This window comes from Borostomias antarcticus (assembly GCF_949987555.1).
Source record: "Borostomias antarcticus genome assembly, chromosome: 9".
NCBI classification, from domain to species: domain Eukaryota; kingdom Metazoa; phylum Chordata; class Actinopteri; order Stomiiformes; family Stomiidae; genus Borostomias; species Borostomias antarcticus.
The window spans coordinates 25,778,369-25,804,866 of NC_140242.1; the positions used below are offsets into that span (position 1 = coordinate 25,778,369).

Here is a 26,498-nt window from a genome sequence, read left to right on the forward strand (position 1 = left end):
ACAGGGAATATGACGAAGGTAGTTTTGACCATTTAGAGATGCAAATCAGTTTGGAGAGCCGAATAGTAGGCTTCAGTATTCTATGGTGTTATTGTCTTACTGTGGAGCAAAAACAATCACAAAACCATGGATTTACCACCATAAAACGAGACGAGAGAGACTGCGTACAAACTGCGTTGATCTATTTCACCATGACGGAAGGACATTTCAGGGAAGGATTAGACTAAAAACAACACAGCGCAAGCCCTTGACCTGGATCTTGACCCTCGGTACTAAACCCCAACCTTAGATGACATCAGCGGCTGTTCCCTGACAAACAGCCCACGTTCTGAACGCATGTTCCCCCAACACCGTCGCTGAAACAAACAGCGCAGAAAGAACACAGAACACTGTTTATGTTTCGCATCGATTCATTCGCCAGAACTCCTCAGTCACGTTTGTTCAAAAGGAGTTCAAGTTAAACGCATGGATACTTGTTGTTCCAGAGACCTTTACTGTGGTCACTCACTGTTACAGTATTCTCCTGGCATCTCGCTATCTCTCTCTCTCTCTCTGCCTCCCTAAACGCTTAGTGGATGTGTTGGCGGACTGGGAGAGGGGTTGTTTGTGCCGCAATGTCAACATCACATTGTGAAAGAAATGTGTGTGTGTGTGTGTGGGGGGGGGGGGGGGGCGGGTTGTTGACTGGGGTGCGGAAGAGGAAAATGAGATCTCAAAGTCACCCCGGTGGTCTTTTGAGCTTGGCAGACGCAAGGCATTCAGCTACACAATGGGCTTGGGATGAGAGCCGGGAGCTGAGATCTCTTCTTGCTCTGTGTGAGGCGTGTGAGGTCTGGGGTATCTGAACCTCAGATATATATACGGTCACGCTCCTGAACATGGCTGAACCTCAAGATATATATACGGTCACGCTCCTGAACGTGGCTGAACATCAGATATATATATATACGGTCATGTCTCTGCTGCAGTTTGCCCTTGTGCTCCTCAAGGTCTTCTTTCATTTTAAATTCAGATTCAGCGGCTCGGGCAGCTCTCCCCCGTGACCGTCCGTCATCCTCCCCTCTGCTCTCTCAGGCCCCGCCCCCTAGCTAGCTCGCTGTGCTCTCCGGTACCGCGCACCTCTGTGATTGGACGCGGCTCATCGCGGTTGCGCAATAAAGGAAATTCATGTCAGTTTTTATCGCCCCCCCCCACTAGAATTGACCGTCGTCGATAACGGTTAATAAAAATCTAACAGAATCAAACGGATTCTGTGAAGGTGTGACACTTTAAGAGGGGTCCCGAGATCACACTCAACTTATTACCATCTGGACTCAAAAACAACTGACGAGTCTCCTCTTCCCCCCCTCCCCTTCCCCATTTCTAGGGCCCCCGGGGGATCAATAGAGGGTCAATATTGCGCAACCGCCACAGGAAGCGAGGTACTCACGGCTGGCAGAGCTTGACCAGGTCATGGTCCGTGGTTGCCGGGGGCAGCCCGCGGATGTAGAGGTTGGTTTTGCTGAGCTGCTCCCAGCCCGCCGTGCTGCTGCTGCTGCTGCTGTTGTTGGTGCTGCCGTTGGTGCCGGGGCTGGGCGGAGCCATGGGGTGCGAGGAAGCAGGCGCGGGCAGCTGGTGGGAAAGGGAGGGGGAAAACAAAATGGCGTCAGTCCGAGACAAAACAACGCTCCGGCGTGAAAAGCAAACACACTACTGGCTGCCACTAAAGAGAGAGGTGTGTGTGAGTGCGTTTGTGTGTGTGTGTGTGTGTGTGTGTGTGTGTGTGAGGGGGGGGGGGGGTTGGACAGGAACAATTTGGCCTATAAAGTGTAGCCACTACAGATGTGAGGACACATAGATATTTAAACGATAAAATTTGCTACTTTAGTGACAGGAGAATGGATTGATGCTGCATATTTTGGATTTTTTTCCTGGAATCTATTTCCCAATCCGAGCGTTTTATTTCGCGCTGCTGGTCCAGGAACCATCTGTGCACCGCCATAATAAAATGGCTGTGTGGCTGTGCTCGACGTCTGGACGTCCATTGCATGCATACTAAGAATGACCTGTCCGGATGGACACTCCATCATTTGTCACCATCAAGTGGGTGTCTGTCCAGTGTGGAGATGAATGTCTCTCGGTGCGGTGATGAATATCTGCTGTGCAATCTCCCTCAGACGCCAGCAGGACAGCGGATCCCGAGGGGCCTACTGCAGGCTCTGCTCTGGCACCAGCCTGACACTGAGAGCTATGGCGTGCCAAAGAGCCCTCCCAGGCACCCCCCTGAGGTAACCGACTCTCAGGCAGACACATCAACATCGACAACCAGATCCCCTGGCTAGCACTGCCTTTTACTTGCCTGCCCCGGCAGCAACAGTCCACTCCCGTAACAGGGCTGGTCTTCCACAGGCTTGATTGGGAAGGGGCGTTCAACCATAAGACAATTAGAAACGGTCCTCACAACGATAGGCTGGCAACACGGTTAACCGACTCTCAACAGTTGCTCAGGGATGAGGTGGTCTCTAAAACAAAACCTCCGGCAAGTGAGTCACAGTCGAGTTCATCTTAATTTCTTGAGTTGCAACAAGATCACGAGGGACACGGCCGAGAATAGCCCATCCCAAACATCTCAACTCGTCCCATTGAGCAACAGCGCACTTCCTGTTTGGAACGGAGTGGACGCAGATGTCCTCGTCGAGGAAGCTTTCCCCTGTTTTCTCGAAAAAATGCACTGGGTCTGAATGTGATTATTACACACACACACACACACACACACACACACACACACACACACACACACACACACACACACACACACACACACCCTCTGCTGGGTCACTAGAGAGGCAGATGATGGAATCCCAGGCACGAGCTGGTGACAGAGTTGAGCAACCCCAGTCTGGGCTGAGGAGGTCTCCTTCTCCTCCTCGCATGCCTTCACCATGGAAACCAACTTGGCCTGCTGTTTCCTGAGGCGACACCAGCAGCTCCCCGACCGCTCTCTTTGGAAACAATATTCTGTGTGATGTGGATAACCCCCCCCACCCCCCCCCCCACCAAAAAAAAAATCTAATTGCCAGCTTGTTGCTCAGGGAGTTGCAGCTGTTCAGTATTTGTCATCATATCCCTTTCACGGGGGCCAGCACTCCGCAACGAAACGATGCCATTTGTATTGCCAATCGCACCTGGGGCATTTAAAATACGACCTCTAAAATAAATTAAATAAATAAATAACATCTAAAATAAATAAAAAAAACCTTTGGGCAAATAGGGTTCAACGATGGTTAACTAGAACGCCGACACTGTTGGGATGCAAATGCGACCCTTTCAAGATGGAAACCCAACACCGCAGCGCTCCGTGTTTACCCTGCTCCCCTAGTGTTTATGTTCCAAGGCATAAATCTCCTGATGGAATCTATGAGGGACAGGAATTTCCTTTTCACACCAAAAGTCTCCCTTCCACTGTCCCTCACTGCACGCCCATAGATTCTAGTCTGTAGCGCGCTGTGTTGAACTGACTCAGATCGACTTTTCATTGGGAGAAAGCTCTATACAGTGTCATTAATTGTGTGTTACAATGTAATAGTGAATAACGTAACGCTCGCGAGCCTTTGGGGAAAGGTCCGAGCGCAAAGGTTAAGCGTTCATTGGGAAATCTGTTTCGTCAAAACAGCGGACATCTAGAGCCAGAGAGAGAGAGCAGAAAACTGAGCTGAAAGGTCAGAACTGGCATGTGTCCAGACGAACCGTAGAACTTGATGGAAATAAGTGAACCGTCGAAACAATCCACTAACGCCATCGCTGGAGGTGACAGGTAGTAAGTAGGAGGGCTATTTGTGAAATAGTGCCATAACTGTATATTGAAAGGCCGCTTCAAAATAGTGAAAGAGTCACGCTGTCGTGGAAAGGTTATTCCTATTCCTGTTCTAGATTCCACGTAGATGTATATGGCAGAGTGTTGATTGGCACGTATCGGGGGGGGGGGGGGGGGGTGTAAGACCCCAAAACAGTCGACTTGCCCATGTGTTAACCGTAAACTGTAAAGCTTGCTGAATCATATTCACCTCTCGCACACAAAGCAAACTGGACTGCACGAGGACACTTGCATAATGGCGCTGCTGTAAAGATATGTGATCCTGAACACAACACAGGATCCCATCGGAGACAGCAGAATCTAAACAAGGTGTGCCAGCGACATGTGGACAAAGACCATCTTTAAGGAGAATGCCAGCGAGGCCCTCGGCTTTTCAGTCCCCGAGTGCAACTTCCTTTTTCAGGGGAAGAGGGGCGGGGGGGGGGGGGCTGAGAGGGTCTGTTTGTTTTCATACATCTGCCGGCCTGCCTGCTTGGCCCCGGAGCACGAGGGAGTGTGGAAGGGAGAGACCAGCTTCTTATCAGCTCGCTCCAGACCAGCAGGGCCCGTCATATCCGAGCTGCAAATACACAGGGTCTTCCAGTAACAGGCCTCACCCTCTGACCTTCCCTCCGCTCCCGCCCGCTCAAACGGGGCCGGTTATGATGACAGCGCAGCCTGAACGTGCTTTGTCCTGACACCCCCCCCACACACATTCCACGACTGGAAATGAAAATCCATATCCTAACTGGGACGCATGATTGAATTATATTACACGATGCACACATGTTTCACACTATCCAGCTCACAGGATATGGCACAGGCTTACATTAGTTTGTTGTATTATCATGAAATTGTCCAATTGATCCCCATGGCCTTAATATTGACAGAGGGGTGCATTATATTGTTAGTACACAGGCTATAGGCCTTTTCTCTGTTACAGATACAACTACAATGGAATAGACACACACAAGCGCGCGCGCGCACACACACACACACACACACACACACACACACACATACTGAGAGAGCCCATGCAAAAGCAGAAATATCCATATTCAGTTTTACTAAATCTACTTCAAGTCTACACAACAGCTGAACCGCTCCAGACTTTTTCAACCATGACATTCGTTCGAAGATTAATAGCATTTAAGCATTTCCAAACCAATGGGCAACATAAAAAATACCGAATGGAATTATTTTGACAGTGACAACAACAATAACAACAACAACTAAAACAAAAACAACAACATAAAGAACGGCAAAAGTAGCCTCTTAGACAACTCAGTAGTACAGTAGCATATAGCCTACAGACTCCACTTAACTCATTAAGTATCACAGTCAGTATATGCCTAAACGAATAGCCTAATTTTGTACATAGCAAATAACAATTGTTTAACTACAGCTCAAAATTCTCTGATTATTGTTACTATCAAGCAGATGGCTCTAACTGCAGTTACCTGTTTTGAGTCGTTTAAAGCCCAGGTAAACATTGTCTAACCCTTTTATTAGCCTATTAAATAGGTGTTTACCTGCTTACGGTACGGAGCCCTCACTGGGTTGCCAGAATTCGCAAAAATCATCCTTGCTTTTCAAAGTCCCAGTAGTCAAAAGAATTGGTCGCTTGTAATTCTAACTGATATAAAGCCTGTCCAATGGCTGGATGGGTAAAGTTGTAAACTTGACTACATAGGTCGACTTTCTATACTAAAGCACACACAATCCTATTGGCAAATAAATACTGTATAATACATATCCTATGCCACACAGAGATCGTAATGCGTGAATTAGTCCCAACTTCGATTACCCCAACCCCTTTTGTTTGACTGGATTCATTGATTTGCAGACAGCCCTAACAGACCCGGAGCCCTAGAGCGGACGCTGCTACGCTGGGACAAACCATTCTGCTACACAGCAAAGGGGTACTCTATTCTCAGTGTGACTTGTAGGATATAATCGACAATGTTATTTCTCCACAGTCCACCCCTACCATACTGTGTTACTATTTTAAAGAGAATATTAAAGAACATATCTGATATCACTTGACAATATGATAGATTCACGGTGAATTGTTACAACTCCCCCCCCCTTTGCCGCTCTTCGTCTAGTCTGGAACGCATACCTAAGATTCCACAGTGTGGGCGGCCATCAGATAGTTAAAGGACCAGTGCACTATTTTGACTGGTTTCGATTCCACAAAGCCTACTGTACGTCCATGGATTTTCGACTCGTTAAAAAAAATACAATGAGCTGAGGATAATTTTAATCAAGGCAGGAAACATCCCCACATTGGACACCATCCATACAAGAGCAAAAACGACTGTGTTACTGTCAATATGTGGATTCATACATGTCGGGTCTATGAATCTCTAGAACCAGTTTTCACTAACACACCTAGCCTACCTTTAAACACCTTTATGCTTGTATTGTGGTCACACACCACTGTGAGGCATGCCCCTGGCGTCATGTGGGTAGGAACACCCATGAAGGTTCTCTGACTTCGAACAGCAGGAAGTAAATTGAACAAAAGTGCCAAAAATGTATAGAGATAATTATATAGGCTACAGTATATAGGTATTTAATTCACCACCGCCCACTGATTGTGATGAAAATACAGATAAGGGGATCAGAGTGATATAATTTGAGTCAGGTAAGCCTTTGTCAAGCTCTGATTACATGCATGGATTAATCCCTGTACTGTAACAAAGAGACGCTGCCAGACAGAGATCCTAATGTGTGAAAGGGGAGGGAGAAGCTCTTCATTAGGACAGAAAGCACCAGCGGGGACCGCCCCACCACTAGGCCTGGCTATAAATCAAAACCAATTCACCCACTAGTGTCAGGTCTCTGATTGGAAAACCAACGGTGTTGATGGAGGGTGTGAGTTAATGCTGACCTTCAGTAGATCGCCTCTCCCGACCTCTGCCTATATCCCACCTGGTTATTCTTGCTAACCTGGTTTATTGCCCCCCACCTCTTTACAGCACAGTGACTCTCCCCCCCCGACTTAAGCCTGAGCTGAAGATTTGCTCTTGTATAGTATAATTGCCTCCTAGAATCTGCCTCTGGGCAAGCAACTCCACTACAAATACAAACTAGAAGTGGTGCTCGGAGACCGCCCATGAAAGCATTTCGTGGCTCTGTGCGCGCGCACGTGCATGCGAGCAGGACATTTTTGGTATTGCTCCATTCGTTAGGTCGAGAGCTTTATGTCGGTCCAAACGCAGTGCCTCTGTGACCTTCCCATGTCGAGATACGACCGTTTCAACCCACCTCCATTGACAATGAACGAGGGGAATGTTTCGCTCCTCAGACTGGCTGGCCGTGTTCGGGCGGCTCGTGGACTCGCCCCGCGATTCGGATCCGCTCCGAAATGTAACAGGTTCGAAGTTGGACCATGCTACACCCCCTCCACCGATTTCATTTCATGAAAATCGGTCTGGTAGTTTTTGCGTAATCCTACTAAAGATCAAACGAACCAACGAACCAACCAACAAACGAACCAACAAACCAACGAACCAACCAACAAACCAACGGTCGCTGCCTGCGCCGTTGCTGGGGCGGAGGTAAAAATGGATGGAGCACAACTACTGTACTGTTGACCTGGGGCCAGTTCCCTGTCCCTCTGTCACAGGGGCGGACCAGTGAGCCCCCTCCACTGCCAGAGCTCTCTCCCAGCATGCTCTTTGTTTGGTCTTTTGTGTCTGCGGCTTTGAACTGGCTGCTAATAAGATTATGCAACATCTGTTCTTTTGACCACTGCAAACAGAGCAAAGTCAACATTGGTCTAAACACAAATCAGCTTTAAAACAAAAAGGCCAATGAGAGTCAAGATTCGATCTTTCTGTTCTCAGCGTGGCGCTGGAGGAATTATCTCTTTAAACTTCCACTTCAATTACCCTTCATTGGGGGGGGGGGGTGGGGGTATCAGTGATACACCATTTTAATGTGCACGTTTTAATGACATACATGGTTCCTAAAAGGCGCCAAAGGCCAGCATGTGGAGAGGTCCTTCAGGCCACCATGTCAATAGGTCAACGCATCAGAGCAGAGGACATGTCTGATTCAGCACTCTGCAGAGGCCATTTGAGAGGTGAAAATGAACTCCAACCACCCTTCCTGTCAAATATGATCCTTATAGTCATCATATTATATTTCCTGAAGACAGAATCACCAGTATTTACGTCCTCTACTGCATTTCATTTACTGTTACACCACTGCAATCAACATTCAAACAAGTAAAGTAGTAGTAATTAGTGTAACCGTCAATTCAGGAATAGTGAGAGTTGACATGATTTGAGCTGAGACTGTCTAACACTTCCACACATGCTTCTCGGTTAATTGTGTTGATAAATATCGCTCCTATGAATGAACTTCAGACAGAAAACCCTGCAATGTCACCATGGGGTCTGGCTCTGCAGCCACAAATCAGATCCCAAGCAGGCTGTTTTGACACGATACATCTGTCACTGCTGAACAAACACAGAACCAGGAAGCCTGCCACTACCCTGCAGTGGATCCCTTTCTATTTCATTCTGGCTGCAGGTCATACTACACCCTAAACACACACACACACACACACACACACACACACACACACACACACACACACTTAATGGATTGAGCACCGGGCACTTTGGGTTTAAATAAATTCACAACACCCATCTAACAGCACTTCCTCTGACAAGCAGCCATGTCTTCTCCACCAGCTTCCTCTCTGCCTAGCAGTTCCCACGGCCAGAGATCCAGCTCCCTGCAGCTCTCCTGTCCAGCCCGGGGGCATTTCCAGCGACAGGAAGCTGTAGTAACGGCTCGGTATTTACCTTCCTGCCAAGACGGAGGCGGTGGCGCCGGGGGTCCAAGACACAGCGAGACAGAATCATTTTGGACGACGGCTCTGAAGCGTATTAGGGTGGAAGCAGATATACCACAACTGAGAGCTATGCGTCTGTTTTGTTGACGCATGTCACACAGGAAGACAGGCCGCAAATCCGCAGAGAGGGGGGTGGGGTAAGAGCAGCCTAGTTCCATGAAAACGCCATTTGTTTTCTGTGAATGAACGTGACTAGCGACCGCTAAATAACACGACGAGCTTAGGAGAGTCTCACACAAAGCCATTATCATTGGGGATTCAAAGATGGGGGCTCTGTACTCCATCAGGGGTATTGAATGGCAATATATAATTCAATATAAAGCCTTTATTGTGTCCTACAGGAGAATACAAGCCCTGACAGCGGCGTTCATTTCTGTACCAGGCCATCGATCACTCCACGAAATCTCTTTTGAAGGTCAGAAGAGAGTCGTATCTTATCAAATAGAAACCGGTATCGACCTCATCCCCTACAGTCCTCCCAGGCTAGACACACGTGTCCCGCGATAACAGTCGAGCCCATCTCCTCAGTTAATTTCCGGCGGGAGCATTACTGTAACTTTTTCAAAACGCTGCATTTCTCACAGAGAAGCAGAGACGGTGGTTTGACAGGGTGAGACCGTAGCAGACTGCCCACGTGACTGAAGGCACTGTGCCCATCTGTACCGAGCGCTCCCAGATCATGCGATTCCAGATCCACTCGATCATGAGGATCTGCGTTTGACTTCACAGCAGGTAGGTGGAGGGTATCAAACACTGATGGTTTGCTGTCGAGAGCACATTGGTCAGTGGAAGTGTTTTGGCATCACTGGAGGTCAGTGGAGAGGGTTTTCTATATAGTTTGTTGCACGAGGGCTTCTCATTTTGTTTCGAGATACAGTATCATATGGAATATGTTTTGAGTGAAGGCTCAGGATTGCACTGTGATTAAAAGTAATGCATGCAATTTGTTTCAGAGGGAAAAGTTAATATTACTTTTCATATTCGTAGGCAAATAGTGAACATTTAATATCTTGCATACGCATCCTCATATTCATTATGATTACAAGCAAATATAGCCATATTCATAGAGATGGAGAAAAATGGTTGACATGCACATTTTGTTCAATCATCTTTCATATTCTCATATCCAGTGAGGTGTTTTATAAATAATTCAGGAAAGAGCAAATTGATCATTATTGAAACAGCCTGATGTGAGATGATTATCTGTATTCCTCATAAATAAAATATATGTTTTCATGGAAGAAAGGAATAGTAGCGAGAGTCTTGATGAGAAATGAAAATTCAATTCCATTCAACCCCGACAACACAATCCTTCCTAATAATTGACTTTACAAAATGATACAAAGGGGAACATGAATTGTAATATTCATTTTGCATTGAGATTGATTTTCTGCTGCTGCAGCTCCTGCTGCCTGATTACACTGTGCCTTCATCTAAACTGTTTACAGGAGCAGACCTTAATAAGACATGATCACATTCATATCTCACGAAGGCCAAGAACACCTTTACACTTGTGTATGGCATTTGGACATGTTCTCATTTTTTTCTCTTTCCTTTTTTTTCCCTTTTTTTTTTTTAGGAGAGAGCCACTTGGCAGAGACCACCAATAGCAGCGATGGCATTATTCTGGTGTTAGGCCCTCATTTTGCCCATGTCAAAAGTCCCAAGAATGAGAATCATATGAACACAATGGGTGCTCTTTCAGGCCGGCCCGGAGAGAGTGGCTTCACAGTGCTGCTTCATTGTGTACATTCCGCTGCCAGGCAACTCTCCAAACTTTATTGTAAACATTGTATAGAGCTTTTCAGCCGCAGCATAATAGCATTGTCCACAGTCTCTGCGCGTAAAGACCAACTGCAGTTAATACGCTCACCTTGTCATTGATTAAATTAAAAAGCTTATGTTGACAAGGACACTTCACCAATGAATATGATCACTTTAATTAGTTCAGGTTTCCACCCTGCATGACTTGGAGTCTGTGAGGATTTTAATAATTATCCAGCTCTTGGAAGCTTGTTTCCCTTTTCAGTGATAGAAGTACACTTTGAATCATAATCATATTTATTCTGGCCAGGTAGGTTTTCACTCATACAAAGAATTTGCTTTGGATTGCCTGTGCAATCTCCTGTGTGAGACAAGTGAGACTTCTAAATCTAACACCTTTTTTTTTTGTTGCCTGTGATGTTTTTGTCATTTCTCTAACAGCATCACAAGACAGTGGCCCAAATCCATCATAGCAAGAACCTCAAAGAGGCAATGCATTATTAAAAGTTAAAAAGAACTTAAATACATATAGGAAAAACAGAATATTTACAGCCTCGAGGAAAATTCTGGTGCCAGGCCCGCTCACAGGATAATAATAGAGTCAATTCATGCAGATCCCTGCGGGGAGGCCTGCAGAACACAGCAGGACAAAGATAATGTATATCCATGCCACCATGACAGTTGTCCACACAGCTATGAGCAGGACTCTCTTCAAGGCTTACAAGCCATCTCTGTCTGAAGGCCACCCAGCACATCTGTAGTGAGCCATAAAACAATATGAACCTTGTCCTTCCTCATGAATAGCTCTATTCTTCAATCCGATTCAAAGAGAATGTACAGCCCCACTGTATGATTCTTCCCATGCTGCACAATAAACTGAGCAATACAAACAATCAAATGACAATGTGGCCTATACTAGGCTATGTGTTGGATTGATCCATTAGTGGTATGTTGTCCTGTGTGTAGGCCTACTCATCCCCAGTCCCAGTCAAGCTGATGAAACATTAGGAGCTTCTTGATGTCAGTCAGCTGAGATGCCTGTACAATACTGTAGGTCAACTGAGGACTGCTGTCCACTATCCCTGACATGCCCCGTAGCCTACTTAGCTATACTGTACACATAATAATTTAATATACAGGCTAATCCTGAAGCAAAGCCTACTTTCGATACACTTTACTTAACAGTTCCTAGAGGTTGAAATAAGCATTCATACATGAGCATACTGGCTATTTGTAGATTGTTCTAGATTATATCCTGTTACGGATCAAGGTATTCCCGTAGAGCACAATCTCAAATCAAAAGACGTCCACGAATCAAGTCGAAACATCAGTTCGGACAGATGCTAAAGAGCATTACGCAAACAAACCACAGCATGTTTTTTTTTTCCGTTGCGCCTTTTTTGCGCTTCGGTGATCCAACCAGCGGGCAGCGAGCAAACAGAAATCTGACAGTGTTGACAACCCACAGAGAAAAACAGTTTTACTAATCGCCTACCTTCGCTTGCAGGTATTGTGGGTAATAGTAGGAGCACTGGGGGTACATCTGTTGTTTCCACACTTTTCCCATGTAGATAGAAATGTTAAGTAGTCGACCAGGAACTGAAGGATGCTTCAGTATTTCCGTCGATTCCTTGTTTGGGCGATGTTCGCTTCTCTGCGTAAAGACCTCACCCTATCCAACTGCGAAGACCAGCGGTGTAGAAGCGAGCCCCCGTGCGAATGAACTGTGGGTTTTCGGCAGCGTGTGGGCGGATAGGACCTGCTTCGAGGAATGGGCTCTGTGATCTGTGTTCATTTCTAGGACAGAGCCAGAGTAGACAGATCCTGACTGCTGGCTGGAATTGTGAAATAGCTAGGGGCCAGAAATGCGTCATGATAAGCAGAATTATAACTTCTGTTTTTCATGAAATTGTCCAGTTTGTTAATGTCATAATGATGAAGATATTACACATCCATAACACCGTTCGGCAGTTATAGCCTACATCATAGTTTTGTCAGAGAAACGGATTTGTCATTCGCCACGAGAAAGTGTAGGCTAGTGGACCATATGTGGCCCAGAAGCAACTGATGATCTCCTATTGAAATAAGCAATAAACCTTTTCTGATGATGTTTCAGAATTTAGATACAAATAATATCTTGGACATTCAGCCCTAAAATATGCTTGATTGCTAGATATAGCCTATAGAAGTCTTTATTTAGACAGGGAAGAACATACGGAGAGGTTTCTTTTACAGTAGCCTAAATTAATACAGTAGCAGAGTATAGAAAAATACAAGAGCAGCTAGCCTGCAGACAACAATAACAATGTACAAACTTACAGTCGAGGAATACAGAAATACAATATCAAAGTACGAGAAATACAAAAGTAGTGACAACGTACAGGCACCAAACGACCCCCACTCCCCCCCCCCCCCCCCCCCCAGGCCCAGTGATAGGAGGAGATGATCAAGGATCATAGAGAGGACTTCCTGCTCTTTGGAACAGGAAGCTTCCTGCCCAGTAAGGAAGGGCCCGGCCTATTTCTGCACAAGGCCCCTGATACGATCACGTAGGTACTCTCTTTGGAATAAAACTTTATTGACGCAAAGACAAATGCAAGTAATATACTGACCAATGTTATCTAGCAGAGTACATGTTATCTATGATTTACTCCTGAAAATGACCTCACGCAGACAGTGGTCATGTCAAACTGTTAGCACTATACAAACTAACCCAGAGAGGAGTTTTGGAAAGAGAGCACGGTGACGACACCCTTGTTGTAGCTACATAATTATCCATGTTCGTGAGAATCAAAGCAGAGTTCTGTGTCCCCGCTGCCCGACCATGGACCCCTGGTTTCCTCAGCTCTGTTTGAAAGCCCAGGAGGGTCGGTACGGGTCATCGGTGGACCTGATGCTCCCATCCCCGTCGATTTATAACGTGCTGCCGCTCTGTCCTGCTACTCGGTTCCAGATGGAGCGACAGGACACGTTCATTTATCAACCCGAATCACCCAAGCCAACGACTGGGCCGGGTTAATACACACACAGGTGAAACAGCGCTCCTCGCTACCTGGCATTTATGTTACCAACACTATGCATTGTGACATATATGTGACATATACACGTGTAACTACGGGGGGTATTGACTTTATATGAACACTGGTGAATGTGACCGAGATCACATTGGATTTAAGTGAGTGAGTGTGAGTAATCAGTTGGTTTTGTGATTGACCATCACTTTGCCAGATGCTTGGTGTCTCTATAGGGGGCTGTATGCAGATCTCTATTCAACGGTCAGGATGAGCTCACCTGATTGTGCACTCGCTGACCTTGGTGTGGAGAAAACAATGACACAGCCCAAACAGGCTGACTACAGAAACATTAGCATGTATGAGTCCAGTTTTTCTGTGTAACGGAGGATAAGTTGGGTCTTTTTATTCTACAAATTCACTAAACCCCCCCCCCCCCTACACACACACACACACACACACACACACTCACACTAATAGCAGGAACCCCCGAGGCCAGAGCCTCAACTAAAACAACAATAATTTATGTGCAGCTTTCTCCGTCTGTCTCTGATGGAAACCACTGGCTCGACACACAGTGGTGGGGGGTTGCTCTGACTTCCTGTACTCTGCCATTTTGTTTCCCCAAATTCATTCACGCTCACTCCAAGCACTCGAATAGATTAACACTACCATAACTATAACCATAAAACGAGTGATTTGAACGAATTAAAATATATTTTGAGATAAGCCAATTGCTCAATTGATTCACGCCCTCTATCTTAAGTGAATACTTAAATAAGGATGTATAAAGATAAGAAATAAGGATATTGCATCACCCCCCCACCCCCTCCAAGCTCCTTGTGGATTTCATTTTACCCCTGGGTTTAATTTTATTCTCCTTGGCTGCTTGTTCTCTTGGTTCCTGAAATCTGATCTGTGAGTTTTCCCTCTGCATTCCTCCCCCCCCCCCCCCTGCCTGGTCTGCATGCCAGAGCTCTCTCTCTCTCTCTCTCTCTCTCTCTCTCTGCCCAGCACCTGGTATAGTCTCGCTCTCTCTCTCTCTCTGCCCAGCGCCTGGTCTTGTCTCTCTCTCTCTCTCTCTCTCTCTCTCTGCCCAGCGCCTGGTATAGTCTCTCTCTCTCTCTCTCTCTCTCTCTCTCTATCTCTCTCTCTCTCTCTGCTCAGCGCCTGGTCTTGTCTCTCTCTCTCTCTCTCTCTCTCTCTCTGCCCAGCGCCTGGTCTTCTCTCTCTCTATCTCTCTCTCTGTCTCTCTCTCTGTCTCTCTCTCTCTCTCTCTCTCTCTCTCTCTCTCTCTCTCTCTCTCTCTGCAGACCTACAGCAGTTTGTTTATTTGGCCGGCTTCAAGAGACACGCAGGGAAACCATCAGATGGGCCAAGATTTACTGTTGTGCTCAAGTCAGGCTCCAGAATGCTGTGGATCCACAGAGGCCAGACCTCCCCCCCCCGCCGTCTCACCCACAACCCCCTCACCCGCACCCCCGTGACAGGAAGTTGTCCCTGTTGTGGTGAACATGAGTGGCATTTATCAATTACGCTTGTGAAGAACAAAGAAAGACCAAAAAAAAAGATTTACACAAATATGAATGTGCGCATGTGCCAAGGGCGTTTGAAACTGGATCGTTTGATTGGTGAAAGTGGTGGCGAGATGAGCCAGGCCTGCTGTGGTCCAGCCTGCTCTGATCCAGAGGGATTCCTAAACTGAGCGCACTGCTCGAGTCACGGCGACACTGTCACAGAATTCACTACATGATCTAGTTGCAAGAAGACAGGGCGGAGAGGAACCCCATCTGACCTCTCTAAAGACTTGTTCAGGCTCAGTTAGGAGACCCTCCGCTCCCCATGGGACCCCCCCCCCCCTCTAAGATTTATGAGGTCTGTCTTTCTGCAACTCTGACGCCTCTCTGTAAGTGTCCAGGTCACGGTGTTACAGGATCAGCTCTTTTCAAGATGTGTCTCATCACTTAATCAGGATGGAGATTCCTGGTAAGTGATATAACATGGAGGACTGGAGGTTTCTAGTTTGTGAGTGGTATAATATGGAGGACTCTGGTGTGTGAGGGGTATAACATGGAGGACTCTGGTCTGTGAGTGGTATAACATGGAGGACTGGAGGTTTCTGGTGTGTGAGGGGTATAACATGGAGGACTCTGGTCTGTGAGTGGTATAACATGGAGGACTGGAGGTTTCTGGTGTGTGAGGGGTATAACATGGAGGACTCTGGTCTGTGAGTGGTATAACATGGAGGACTGGAGGTTTCTGGTGTGTGAGTGGTATAACATGGAGGACTCTGGTCTGTGAGTGGTATAACATGGAGGACTGGAGGTTTCTGGTGTGTGAGGGGTATAACATGGAGGACTCTGGTCTGTGAGTGGTATAACATGGAGGACTGGAGGTTTCTGGTGTGTGAGTGGTATAACATGGAGGACTCTGGTCTGTGAGAGGTATAACAGGACTGGAGGTTTCTGGTGTGTGAGGGGTATAACATGGAGGACCCTGGTCTGTGAGTGGTATAACATGGAGGACTGGAGGTTTCTGGTCTGTGAGTGGTATAACATGGATACTCTGGTCTGTAAGTGGTATAACATGGAGGACTGGAGGTTTCTGGTGTGTGAGTGGTATAACATGGAGGACTCTGGTCTGTGAGTGGTATAACATGGAGGTCTGGAGGTTTCTGGTTTGTGAGGGGTATAACATGGAGGACTCTGGTCTGTGAGTGGTATAACATGGAGGTCTGGAGGTTTCTGGTTTGTGAGGGGTATAACATGGAGGACTGGAGGTTTCTGGTATGTGAGGGGTATAACATGCCTTTGACTGATTATAGACACGAGAGGAAGAATCATTCCAGGTGTCACTCAGTGAGATCCTGGCCAATGAGACATTTGCTGAGCATTTTTGATGCAGTTTAACATTGATCAGCTGAGCATAGTAACTGTGTCTATCACATCTGATGACAGTGAGAGTGAGTATATGTGAAAGGGGATATTATTCAGCTGTCTTGAAAACAATAACATCTATCATTGTCTAGTGACACAACCCAGGAAATAAGTGGGAGTGCGAAAGGTATTTCAGCTATTCTAGGGCGTGCGGGTTTGTCTTACAAACAGAGTGGAAATTAAACTAACTTAGCTCTGAGCTATACGGTGTGTCTGACTGGTTCTGGGTGGGGCAGGAGAGGGAGGGGCCCCAGACTGACTGATTGACGGCCATGATTACAGATCACCCGGCTCCTGATTGGAGAGCTGCCGGCGGAGGCGGCGGCGGCGGCGGCGGGGCCAGAGGTGGATCAAACAGGCCAGACTTGTCACATGAAAGGGAACAGAATGTCCCTTTGTGAAGTGTGGCTCCCCTCTGCTTATCAGGCAGTGAATCAGGATGTACACTTCTCTAACCAGACCTGCAACTCGGCTCAACCAGAGAGGAGTTAATTCAGCCAGACCCAGGCACCTGGCCGGAGTCCAACCACGATAAGATAATCAGGCGTTTGATAGATACGCTCTTGATTGACTGGAATTTTTTTTTTTGGGGGGGGGGGGACTTTCTTTTGGCTTTTCTTCACCACTGGCGGCTGCCAGAAAACGTCTCCATCTGGTTAGTTTGTGAACAACACCAACTATTTCCGTCAGCATTAACTTCTACAAATCACCCAGACTATGGATGGCACGTTCAAGGTTCAACGTGGTTTATTTTTCATATTATGTACTTCACACTGATGCTTAACGTGAACGAGTATGAGAGGATGTGATTACAATGGAATCCCGTGATCATGTAACACTTTGCTCTTAATTAATCATAATCCACTTTCCACCATTCAGTTATCTCTTCATTGTTTTTTTGGTCCTCCACAATGTGAAATGCAAGTCTATGAGCTAAAGGGGACTCTTTTTGAGTTTTATTACAGCCCTCCACACAGCTCCTCAATCCCTTCAAGAGGAAGAGCTTCCCCAAGTGTGATCTGAATTGGGGATGTTTGGTCACGCAGGCCCTGGGGTGAAAGGTCGGGGTTGGAATGCCTGTGAGTAGGGTCATGGATGACGGGCCTCCTAGGGTGGAGGATGCCCAGGGAGGGAGCGAGGAGTCAGGTCTGGGTGGCCCCGCTGCTCCAGGCTATCTGAACAAAGACCCCCGCGGCCCCCAGCGGAGGTGCACACTGGCTGAGCCTCCCCACACACACTGGGAGACGGGGCCAGCGTATCCACTTATTCTAGTAACGTCAGATTTGATTGGCCAATGTGTCTCAAATCGCTTTGTCTGTCACTGATATAAAACTATGTCATTAACAGATTAAAATAAAACAAACATCATTATATATTTTTTTTTTTAAAGAAAGAATTTTTATGTTTTTTTGTTTATCTTTTCTTTTTTTCTTAGAGCAGGCCATATTGTTTTTGGAAAGCCTGCGCCCCTCCTCGTTCTCAGAAGAATGACATGAATGTGTCAATCAGAGTCCCAGAGTCGCCTCCCTGTGGACACCGGCGAAGGCAGCAGATAGAGGCTGTGAGGCTCTCTCTCTCTCTCTCTCTCTCTCTCTCTCTCAGACAAGAATGTAAGGTATTCCAGCAGACATCTTCACATGTCTATGAGGCTGGTGTTTTACCACGCAGGGCAAGACACTCACTGCTCAGCAAACAGCAGTTTGTTGAACATTGTTTCTATATAGCGTTTATTCTCGTAGTCTCATTATCCAAGTACATTTCATTTCAGTGAGTGAAGATTCGAGCATTTTCACTAGTTTCCTCCTGTCAGCGTTACATGTAAACATCGTCTCAAAGGAAAGCTCTGTTTGTCTAATTGAAAGAATCCTCCCATATTTCTAGGAAGTTTGGAATTTACCAGAGTAAAAGGCTCTTAGCTGCCATCTGCTGGTCGTTGCTTCGCAGCAGTTCAAGTGCAGTTTCTCTGCTCCTAGAGAACAAAGCTATTTTTGAAACAGCAAAAACGGTGAAAATCAAAATAGGATAGGTACATTACATACTTTTACATATATTAATCACTACATATCCACTCAATGGGTATACAGACACAGAAATAAATTGCAGCTGAAAGTGCTAAGGACTATTAAGACGTATCATCAACGAATCTCTCGAACCATTCCTCAAACAAACCAGTTTATTAATAATCCACGATCTATCCATGACAATTCTATAAAATGGTTGCAGTGCATCACTTTTAGTAGCTACAATTTGCAGTGCTCCACTTTGTAGACTACAACTAGGCTACTGTAGGATATTTCCACAACACAACCACATATGTGACTTCCTTTGTTAATATTAACGCATGTGAGTAAGATGCACTGCTGTGATTAGATGAATTTTTAGTTAATTAGTTAATTTATAGTCCTTTTGACAAACCTTGATTATCACACTTAAAGTGGAGTGGTGTTGTGGTGTATATGGTAACAGGCCCAGAGAAAGCACAGGCAGTAATATACAAGAATGCAATTAACACAAACTCCTTATTTGCTTAACGTTGTTTAATCGGATCTGTGAAATATGCACAACAGGACAGAGAGACGTGTAGGAGAAAGAAGAACCCTCAGCCAACTGCACCAACTCGCAGCTGATTGGTCAGAATCGGCGAGGCGGAAGTCTACGGCGCTGGGGATTCCCCGAGGGAAGTTCCCAACACTAGTAAACTATGTAAAATGTACATTTGTACGAAACACACCATATCCTCTTCTGAGCTTCGTAACTTTTGTAGGCCACATGAAGAACTGGAAAGTGCCGAGGTGGCTAAACGATATTGTGACAATTTTCGAATGAAGGTAAGTTTCTACTATTGAACGCGAAGTCTGATGCATTATGGTCGAGTTCAGCCAGCGAGTCGAGTAGACTACAGTAGCCTAGACTAGATCCCATTGAGTTACAATAAGCAGCACTAGTTATCTACAAAGTTGCAAGATATTGGCACTTCTCGATAGACTTCAGAGCTGGAATGGAGCGATTTTTACCCTAAGTAGCCTAGCCTATCCTATATCTAATCAACATAATGGTTGATCTTGGACAGTTAATGCTGCCTTGAACACCGTCATTATCCTCAACGTATTGACATTTCAGAAGCTCCCCATGATTTATGGATGACCAATACGCGAGTATAGATACTTGTTTTGTTAACTGAAGTAACCAATTGCAATTGCATTGTAACTGTATTGAATTTATAGTGTAACAACTTGCTTCATCCTGGTGTGTGTGTGTGTGTGTATATATATATATATATATATATATATATATATATATAGAGAGAGAGAGAGAGAGAGAGAGAGAGAGAGAGAGAGACTGTATGTATTACATGATCTTTCTTTAGATTTAGGTACCACATACAATTACATGCTTACTTACTTGAGACCTCCAAACCATAAAATAAAGCAATGCTGAAACAAGTGTAGTAGTAGAAATAGAAGTAAGTAAGTAAGTAAGTAAGTAAGTAAGTAGTAACAGGCTACACAATGTAAATCTACCGGATATAAGACACGCAACACAAGATATGTGTGGCAATAGCAAAATGCAAGTAATTGAATTCTAAATTGGTCTCACTAAATGTGTATTTGTACATGTGTTGATCCCATAGGCGAGGAAGAGCTTTAAGTTAGTCAGGAGCATTTAGTTAGTGTCACACAAGAGAAAAACAAACTGGGAAACTTCATACGGCATACAAATTACCAGGCGTTATTTTGGGGATTCGTTTTATGATCACCATACATTTTTCTATGACAGGCCTATAATGTCCCTAAATGTTAGACCCAAATGTTACTAACAATTTAAACGGCAAGTTAATGTTTTCCCTGAATTTGAATAGCATTGTGTCTGTTTGTTGTGAACTAACATCACAATAACAAAAAATACCATTACTAGCTAACGATGACTAGTGAGTTGCTGCGATGGTGGTCTGAGACCTTGTGGCCTGGTGGTCTGAGACCTTGTGGCCTGGTGGTCTGAGACCTTGTGGCCTGGTGGTCTGAGACCTTGTGGCCTGGTGGTCTGAGACCTTGTGGCCTGGTGGTCTGAGACCTTGTGGCCTGGTGGTCTGAGACCTTGTGGCCTGGTGGTCTGAGACCTTGTGGCCTGGTGGTCTGAGACCTTGTGGCCTTACGTGTGACGTGTGGACGACCAGGGCTCATGTGTGCTGCGTCCGTGATGACCGTGGAGCCCCCGGCATGGAGAGGAACATTGGAGACCAGCTCAACAAAGCCTTCGAAGCCTACCGACAGGCCTCGCTCGAGAAGGACAGTGCCAAAAGGGAACTGCAGCAGAAGGTACTTTATTATACTACGGAGAATGTAGTACGGAGAACGTAGTACGGAGAACGTACTACGGAGAACGTACTTCTGAGAAGCACTGGACTCTGGCACTGCGTCCGCCTACGCAGTTGTAATACAGGGCGATTGCTCAATAGTAATTATACAGTAATTCAACAGTGATCATCTCTAATAATGCAATAATTCAACAGTGATCATCTCTTCTTATTTGATTATTAGTTACAGATTGTTGCTATTGAAGGGCATTTGACAAGAGAGCAAAAAAAGTGGAATGTTGATTTAAAACGTTTGTAGTTTTTCCAGTCTTAACTGTTCAAGATCTAGCATTGATGTTGTTGTAGATAGGCTTGGGCTCCCTCGTGGTTAGGCTGATTAGCTCCTGAGGTGGTAGCAAGGCAGTCTTTAATGTCAGTAACATCACTGCAACAATAACACAGCCATACTTCACCGTTGCAGACTGATTACTATGAACGCTACACTCTGCAGCTTCAGCAGAGGATAGAAGACCAACAGCAAAAGATTTCGAAGCTTGAGGCTCAGTTGATGTCAGCAAAACAACCACCAGGTTAGTGACATATGCTTTCTTATTCACATTAGATTTCTTTTTTCACATGAGATTATTTATCTGCACACTATGTCGGGTCTAGGAGTAAAGGATTCTGTGAGGACAGTTGGCATCTGCTGTTCCCATCTTCGCCTTAAGCGTTTTATCACTTCATATCCTGATTTCAGTGTTGCTGGATAAACCGGACAGACTAGTGTTACTTTGGGATTTATCTGACACTCATTTGATACTTGGTTCGTAGGAGAGGGTCGATGTGAGGCTCCTCCCCGGAAACAGGATGAGAAAAACACGCCGCCTTTCAATCATCTCCTTGACAACCCCAACTCCTGTAGGAAAACGCATTACTTGGTATGTTACACACAGTTAATATTAGTCTATCACATTATAACATTACTGTTATTACTATTATTACTAATATTAGTATTACATGTATGTTTTACTAGTCATTATTCTATGCTAGGGGAAATAATAGAAGGGTGTACTAACCCTTTTATTTGGTAACGCTACACACACACACACACACACACACACACACACACACACACACACACACACACACACGTGTATATTAAATGGACACAATAAATGTGCCTGTGGCTGACACCATGTTACTGTCAGGCCCTGATGACTGAGTCAGTGCTCTTGTTGTCTCTATAGGATTGTGAACAATACCATAGCTTTACTTCCTGTAGCATGGCATCTGTTTTATCTTGTTCCTGTTATCAGTGTCGCAAGGTCTAATTTTAGCTGCCGACGTCGTCTCCACCCCCCCTAAACCTTCCCAGCTCTAGCAGTTATTTACATTAGTCTTCAAATTGTCAATTGTGTGAAAATGAGCCTATTTCTTTCTTCACAGTTTTGGTTCATTTCTCACTGCAACTGTCTGTCCAAAGCAAAATCCATTATCTAATTGAATCCAAATACTGTGCACTTATCATTGAGAGAATGCAGTACTATTTATCACCAGTGGGTGGCACTAGAGGATAATATCACCATGGCTTGATTAAAACTACAGTCGCAGTTACCCACAGAAACCAGTTTCATTGTTCACAATTTATCACAGGCAGCCCTGGTGCTCTTTATTTCGAGTGTGTGTTAGCCTACTTGTGATCAGATGAAGACGTACTCTGATATCTATTTGATGCGACAGCTTTTTGATTCATGATGCAAACACAGATTTAAATGCTGACATGCTGTAAATCATCCAAGATCATTGATCATATTTATTCAAATACTGTTTTTTTTTGGTTTTTGGTTAAGCCTCAATGTTATGTTTGTTTTTCAGAAGGAGGATATGGAAACGGCTGTAGAAGCTCATCATATATTGCCTGTAAACAGCAGTGCTGAGAAGTATGTGCTTTTTGCACAGAGCAACCGTTTCCCCAATTCATCACAGGAGACAAAGAAATGTTTCCTTACTTTTCTTTCTTTGTCTCTTAGCAAACACGTCCTTGAAGCATTTGAAGCACTCCAGGGGAAATTCCAACAGATACGGACGTTAACAAGAAGACAGAAAGATCACCTCAAAAGATTTTACAGAGGAAACGATATGACAAATGGTAATATTAAAATCTTATTAAAATATTTGTTTTATAATATTACGAAACAGACTTTTATTCCAGTCGGGTTGAAAGTCACAAAAGGCCTCTGATCCTGGAGTCCAGTCCTGCTCTAATTTAATTGCAAAAGAAAAAATATGTTGAGTTACAATTACTCTGGGTATGTCATAACACAATATGGTAATTTTAGACTTGTTCCTGAACACAATTCAATAATGACACCAGTACTGCAGAATTACTTCCTTGTTGCCCTTTGAACCCTGCCCATCCACCTGAGTGAAAATAGAATGTGCACATAAACACTTAATTATTCCACGCCTGCGCTGGATTGTGGCTGTAGATAATAGGAGATCACTTGTATTCTCACATTGTCTTTGAAACGACTAGACTCCACAAGAAAGTGAAGGGAAAGTGACATTACTCTCAGTGCGTGTCACTTCCAGGCGAACGCCACGACGCGCGTGTTCTGGTCGATTGGCGACGCGCCGGTGATGTGATCGCCGGGAGTGGGTGTGTGTTGCTGCGTGTTAATAGCGTGACCAGCGTGTAGTGAGACCGCCTGTGTTTGCCGTCGGACAGAGCAGCAGTTCTCCATGCCCATCCAGTGTACGGACGGTACCACGGAGCAGGCCGAGAGACCCTTCCCCTCGGGCCTGAGGCCGGGGGCGGAGCCCCAGCAAGCGCCCGCCCCGCTGGCGTCCCGCGGCGCCAACCCGGAGGACCGGGACCTGGTGGAGTCGCTCGCCAGACTCAGCGTCAAGTTCCCCCCCGCCGCCGACAGCGAGTACGACTTCCTGAACAGCGCCCCGGAGAGGCACCTGGAACAGCTGGCCGTGCTCAGGAAGCGCCCGGCGGTCGGCGTCGGCCCCCAGGCGGCGGCGGCGGAGGAGATGTCCACGGAGCTCGCCATCCCATTCCCGTACCCCTCGCCCGCCTCCCTCCCCTCCTCCCCCTCTGCGTCACTCTCTCAGGAGAGCGTGCGCGGGCCCCAACAGGTGAGGTTCACACAAAGTGCTTGTTTTCTTTCTTCTTCTTTTTCTTGGCAGGTAAAGTAGCAAATCCTTCTGTGACAGATTGGTTTCTTGCTAATGGATGGGAGAAAGAGGGAGAGAAAGACAGAGAGAGAAAGAAAGAAAGAAAGAGAGAGATAGAGAGAGGGAGAGAGAGAAAGAGAAAGAAAAAGAGAGATAGAGAGAGAGAAAAAAAATAAAGAGAAAGAAAGAGAGAGAGAGAGCATAAGCCTTCATCCGGGTCACACCATTCAATCCAGTTGAGCTATGTATGGAAAAGTTCAAATCTATTGAAGGATTTCCAAAAAGAGGGAGGCCCAGATAAAAATGTCCAAATCCAACAAATCTGTGATTATAGCCGAGATGATTTTCAACCTGCCACCCTACCGTTAACATGTCTTTGTGGAATGCAAGTTCTAGTTTGGAGATCCCGGTGGTTTTCTAAGGAACACGCAGGGATCTCCTCAACATGAATATGCAACATCACAGTGGAGATACAGGACAGGTACCACAGAGCGGGTTCGAGTAGGACATTGTTTTTGCTTGTATTCCCCAAAGCAACAGCTATTTCATCAGCACAGTCCGAGCCGAAAACAGTCAAGTGGGTGAGTGTAAGCAAAGCTAAGTGTATGAATAATCCAGAGCTCCGGTGTGTGTGTGTGTGTGCGTTTCCCTCTCTCCGTAGCCTCTCTGGAGCCCGGCGCTGTGCGATGAGGCGTCCGGGCCAGCGGGTGCGGAGCCGTCGCCACCGTCGCCGACGCCGCCTCAGAGCGGCGGTCCCGACAGCTGTGCTTTCTGCAACGCCGTGGTGCCTCAGGATGACATGAAGAGCCACCTCTACTCCCACTGTAAGATCGAACCCAGGAACTGACACTGGAGGCTAGAGACTCAGCCGCCTCAATACAACAACAAAGCCTCCAGGATTTCTTCATGTTTTATTAAAGTCTTTGTTGAACCCCCCCCCCCCCCACACACCCACCCAACACACACACACACCTAGAAGTACATGCGCTGTGCTGGATGTGGAGTGACACCGACACTTGCCATGGGACTTTTCAACCCACTCTCATTTATTTAATTTGTTGAATAAAGAGGAAGAGTCGAATGGTACATTTTACTGTATTTTTTGTTTTCAAAACATGCCGTTGAAATTGCTGACCTATTCAACAGGTAATCATATTGTACAGCATGTAGGTCTGAGTGTAATAAAGTGATCATTTAATCTTGTCTTGCTTTCCTGTCTTCATGCTCTCCTGTCAGACAGTGTAACATTGCCTTTGAGTATTGCGAAATATAGCCTACTGTACTGTACTCAATCAATACAGTACGTTTCAAATCTCAGTGAGGTTCTTGGAATTGCGCTCATTTCCATCTCGTTTTCGGATTAATAAGAATTTTAACTTAGTTATGTCATTGTTTTTAAATGTCCCCATAGCAGGAAGACTGATGTGTGTATTTTCACGCGCACTGTTAACTGCACACTATAAACTGAACGGAATCAAACGATGCCAAATCAACATTAGTTCTTCTGATGTTGACTAATTGTTCTGAGAAAACTCAGAGACATTAGTGTTGTAATGTCAGCATCATGTGTTACGATCATGCCAATGTTAGATTTTTGGCAATATTTCATATTCAGCATATGTTGATTAGTGAAATTCCAGTCAGTCAGTTTCTCTTGCAATCTACAACTAATGGGTTAAATTTGTTAATATCATTTGGAGCAGCTTGTATGGTATGCTTAGTACAGAAGGAAATTCCAGTTAATTAAATCAATTTTATAATTTATAACACCATATGGACATTCAAAGCAGGTTAGTGCAGGTATTTCAAGTCAATTAAAACTATGTTTACCATGATTTTGTAACATCAAGTACATGCTCATTGTTCAATTAGTCTCACATTATCTAATTCTTAGCCTTGGCAAACCTTACATAAACAACATTGCTTCATTTTGTGAACCCACTCCTCTTTTCTCAAATCAAGGCAATGTTTGAAGTTCTTCTGCATTGTAAGCACCTTACAGGGCTGAACACTGATGTATAATGATGTCTTTCGCCTTTTGAAAAACAGTACAACAGCTTTTAGACTTCTGCTAATATTTATTCACAGCTTTGCAAACAATAGCAATAATTCTGACTATCTTGTGTGATGATGTGTTAAGAAAATAGGCAAATATGTATACTGGAACACATTGTTGAGCAGTGAGGACCTTACAGCCCCTCAGATATGGTTGGTAACACTTGTGCTGGATAGACAAGCTGGTGTGAAGACTACAAACAGGAGATTTGTTTTGAATTACAGTTTGTACTGTATGTGTTTCATAACAACACGCCTTCAACATATACATTTCAGATCACCTCATACTTAATCATTGATTCTTCAACATATATATTTCAGATCACCTCATACTTAATCATTGATTGCATTATCTGTGTAAAAAAAAGCATAGCCAGACTGTCAACACGATTTGCTTGAAAAAAAATGAATATGATTTTGCTCAAACTGACATTTTTGAACATTAATTAGGCTTAATAGTAAGTGAACAGGATTTGATGGTAACAGAGGGAGAGGCTGACTCCCATCCGTTCACTTTGACCTCTGCTAAGGGGTCGTCAGATCACTGCTG

At 45.3% G+C, this 26,498-nt stretch overlaps 2 protein-coding genes across 3 annotated transcripts in view; one reads left to right on the forward strand and one right to left on the reverse strand.

Moving 5' to 3' along the window:
* rbms1b (RNA binding motif, single stranded interacting protein 1b) overlaps nucleotides 1-12,168 on the reverse strand; it is a 29,770-nt gene extending 17,602 nt beyond the window's left edge. The window contains exons 1-2 of one of the 2 annotated variants that reach the window (XM_084443219.1): nucleotides 11,965-12,168; nucleotides 1,430-1,611 (exon numbers count right to left, since the gene is read on the reverse strand). In XM_084443219.1, the coding sequence (XP_084299345.1) occupies nucleotides 1,430-1,611; nucleotides 11,965-12,036 (254 nt within the window). In that variant the 5' untranslated portion in view covers nucleotides 12,037-12,168. Of the gene's footprint in view, nucleotides 1-1,429; nucleotides 1,612-5,364; nucleotides 5,636-11,964 lie in introns of those variants that run through there. The other variant, XM_084443220.1, reaches the window with a different exon arrangement.
* Nucleotides 12,169-19,112: 6,944 nt separating this feature from the next.
* On the forward strand, nucleotides 19,113-24,923 carry tank (TRAF family member-associated NFKB activator). The gene is made up of 8 exons (XM_084443221.1): nucleotides 19,113-19,244; nucleotides 20,591-20,732; nucleotides 21,192-21,300; nucleotides 21,542-21,648; nucleotides 22,586-22,650; nucleotides 22,741-22,859; nucleotides 23,439-23,854; nucleotides 24,555-24,923. Exons 2-8 carry the CDS (start codon nucleotides 20,634-20,636, stop codon nucleotides 24,738-24,740), a joined length of 1,101 nt encoding a protein of 366 aa, XP_084299347.1. The 5' UTR covers nucleotides 19,113-19,244; nucleotides 20,591-20,633; the 3' UTR covers nucleotides 24,741-24,923.
* The last annotated feature ends 1,575 nt before the right edge of the window (nucleotides 24,924-26,498 follow it).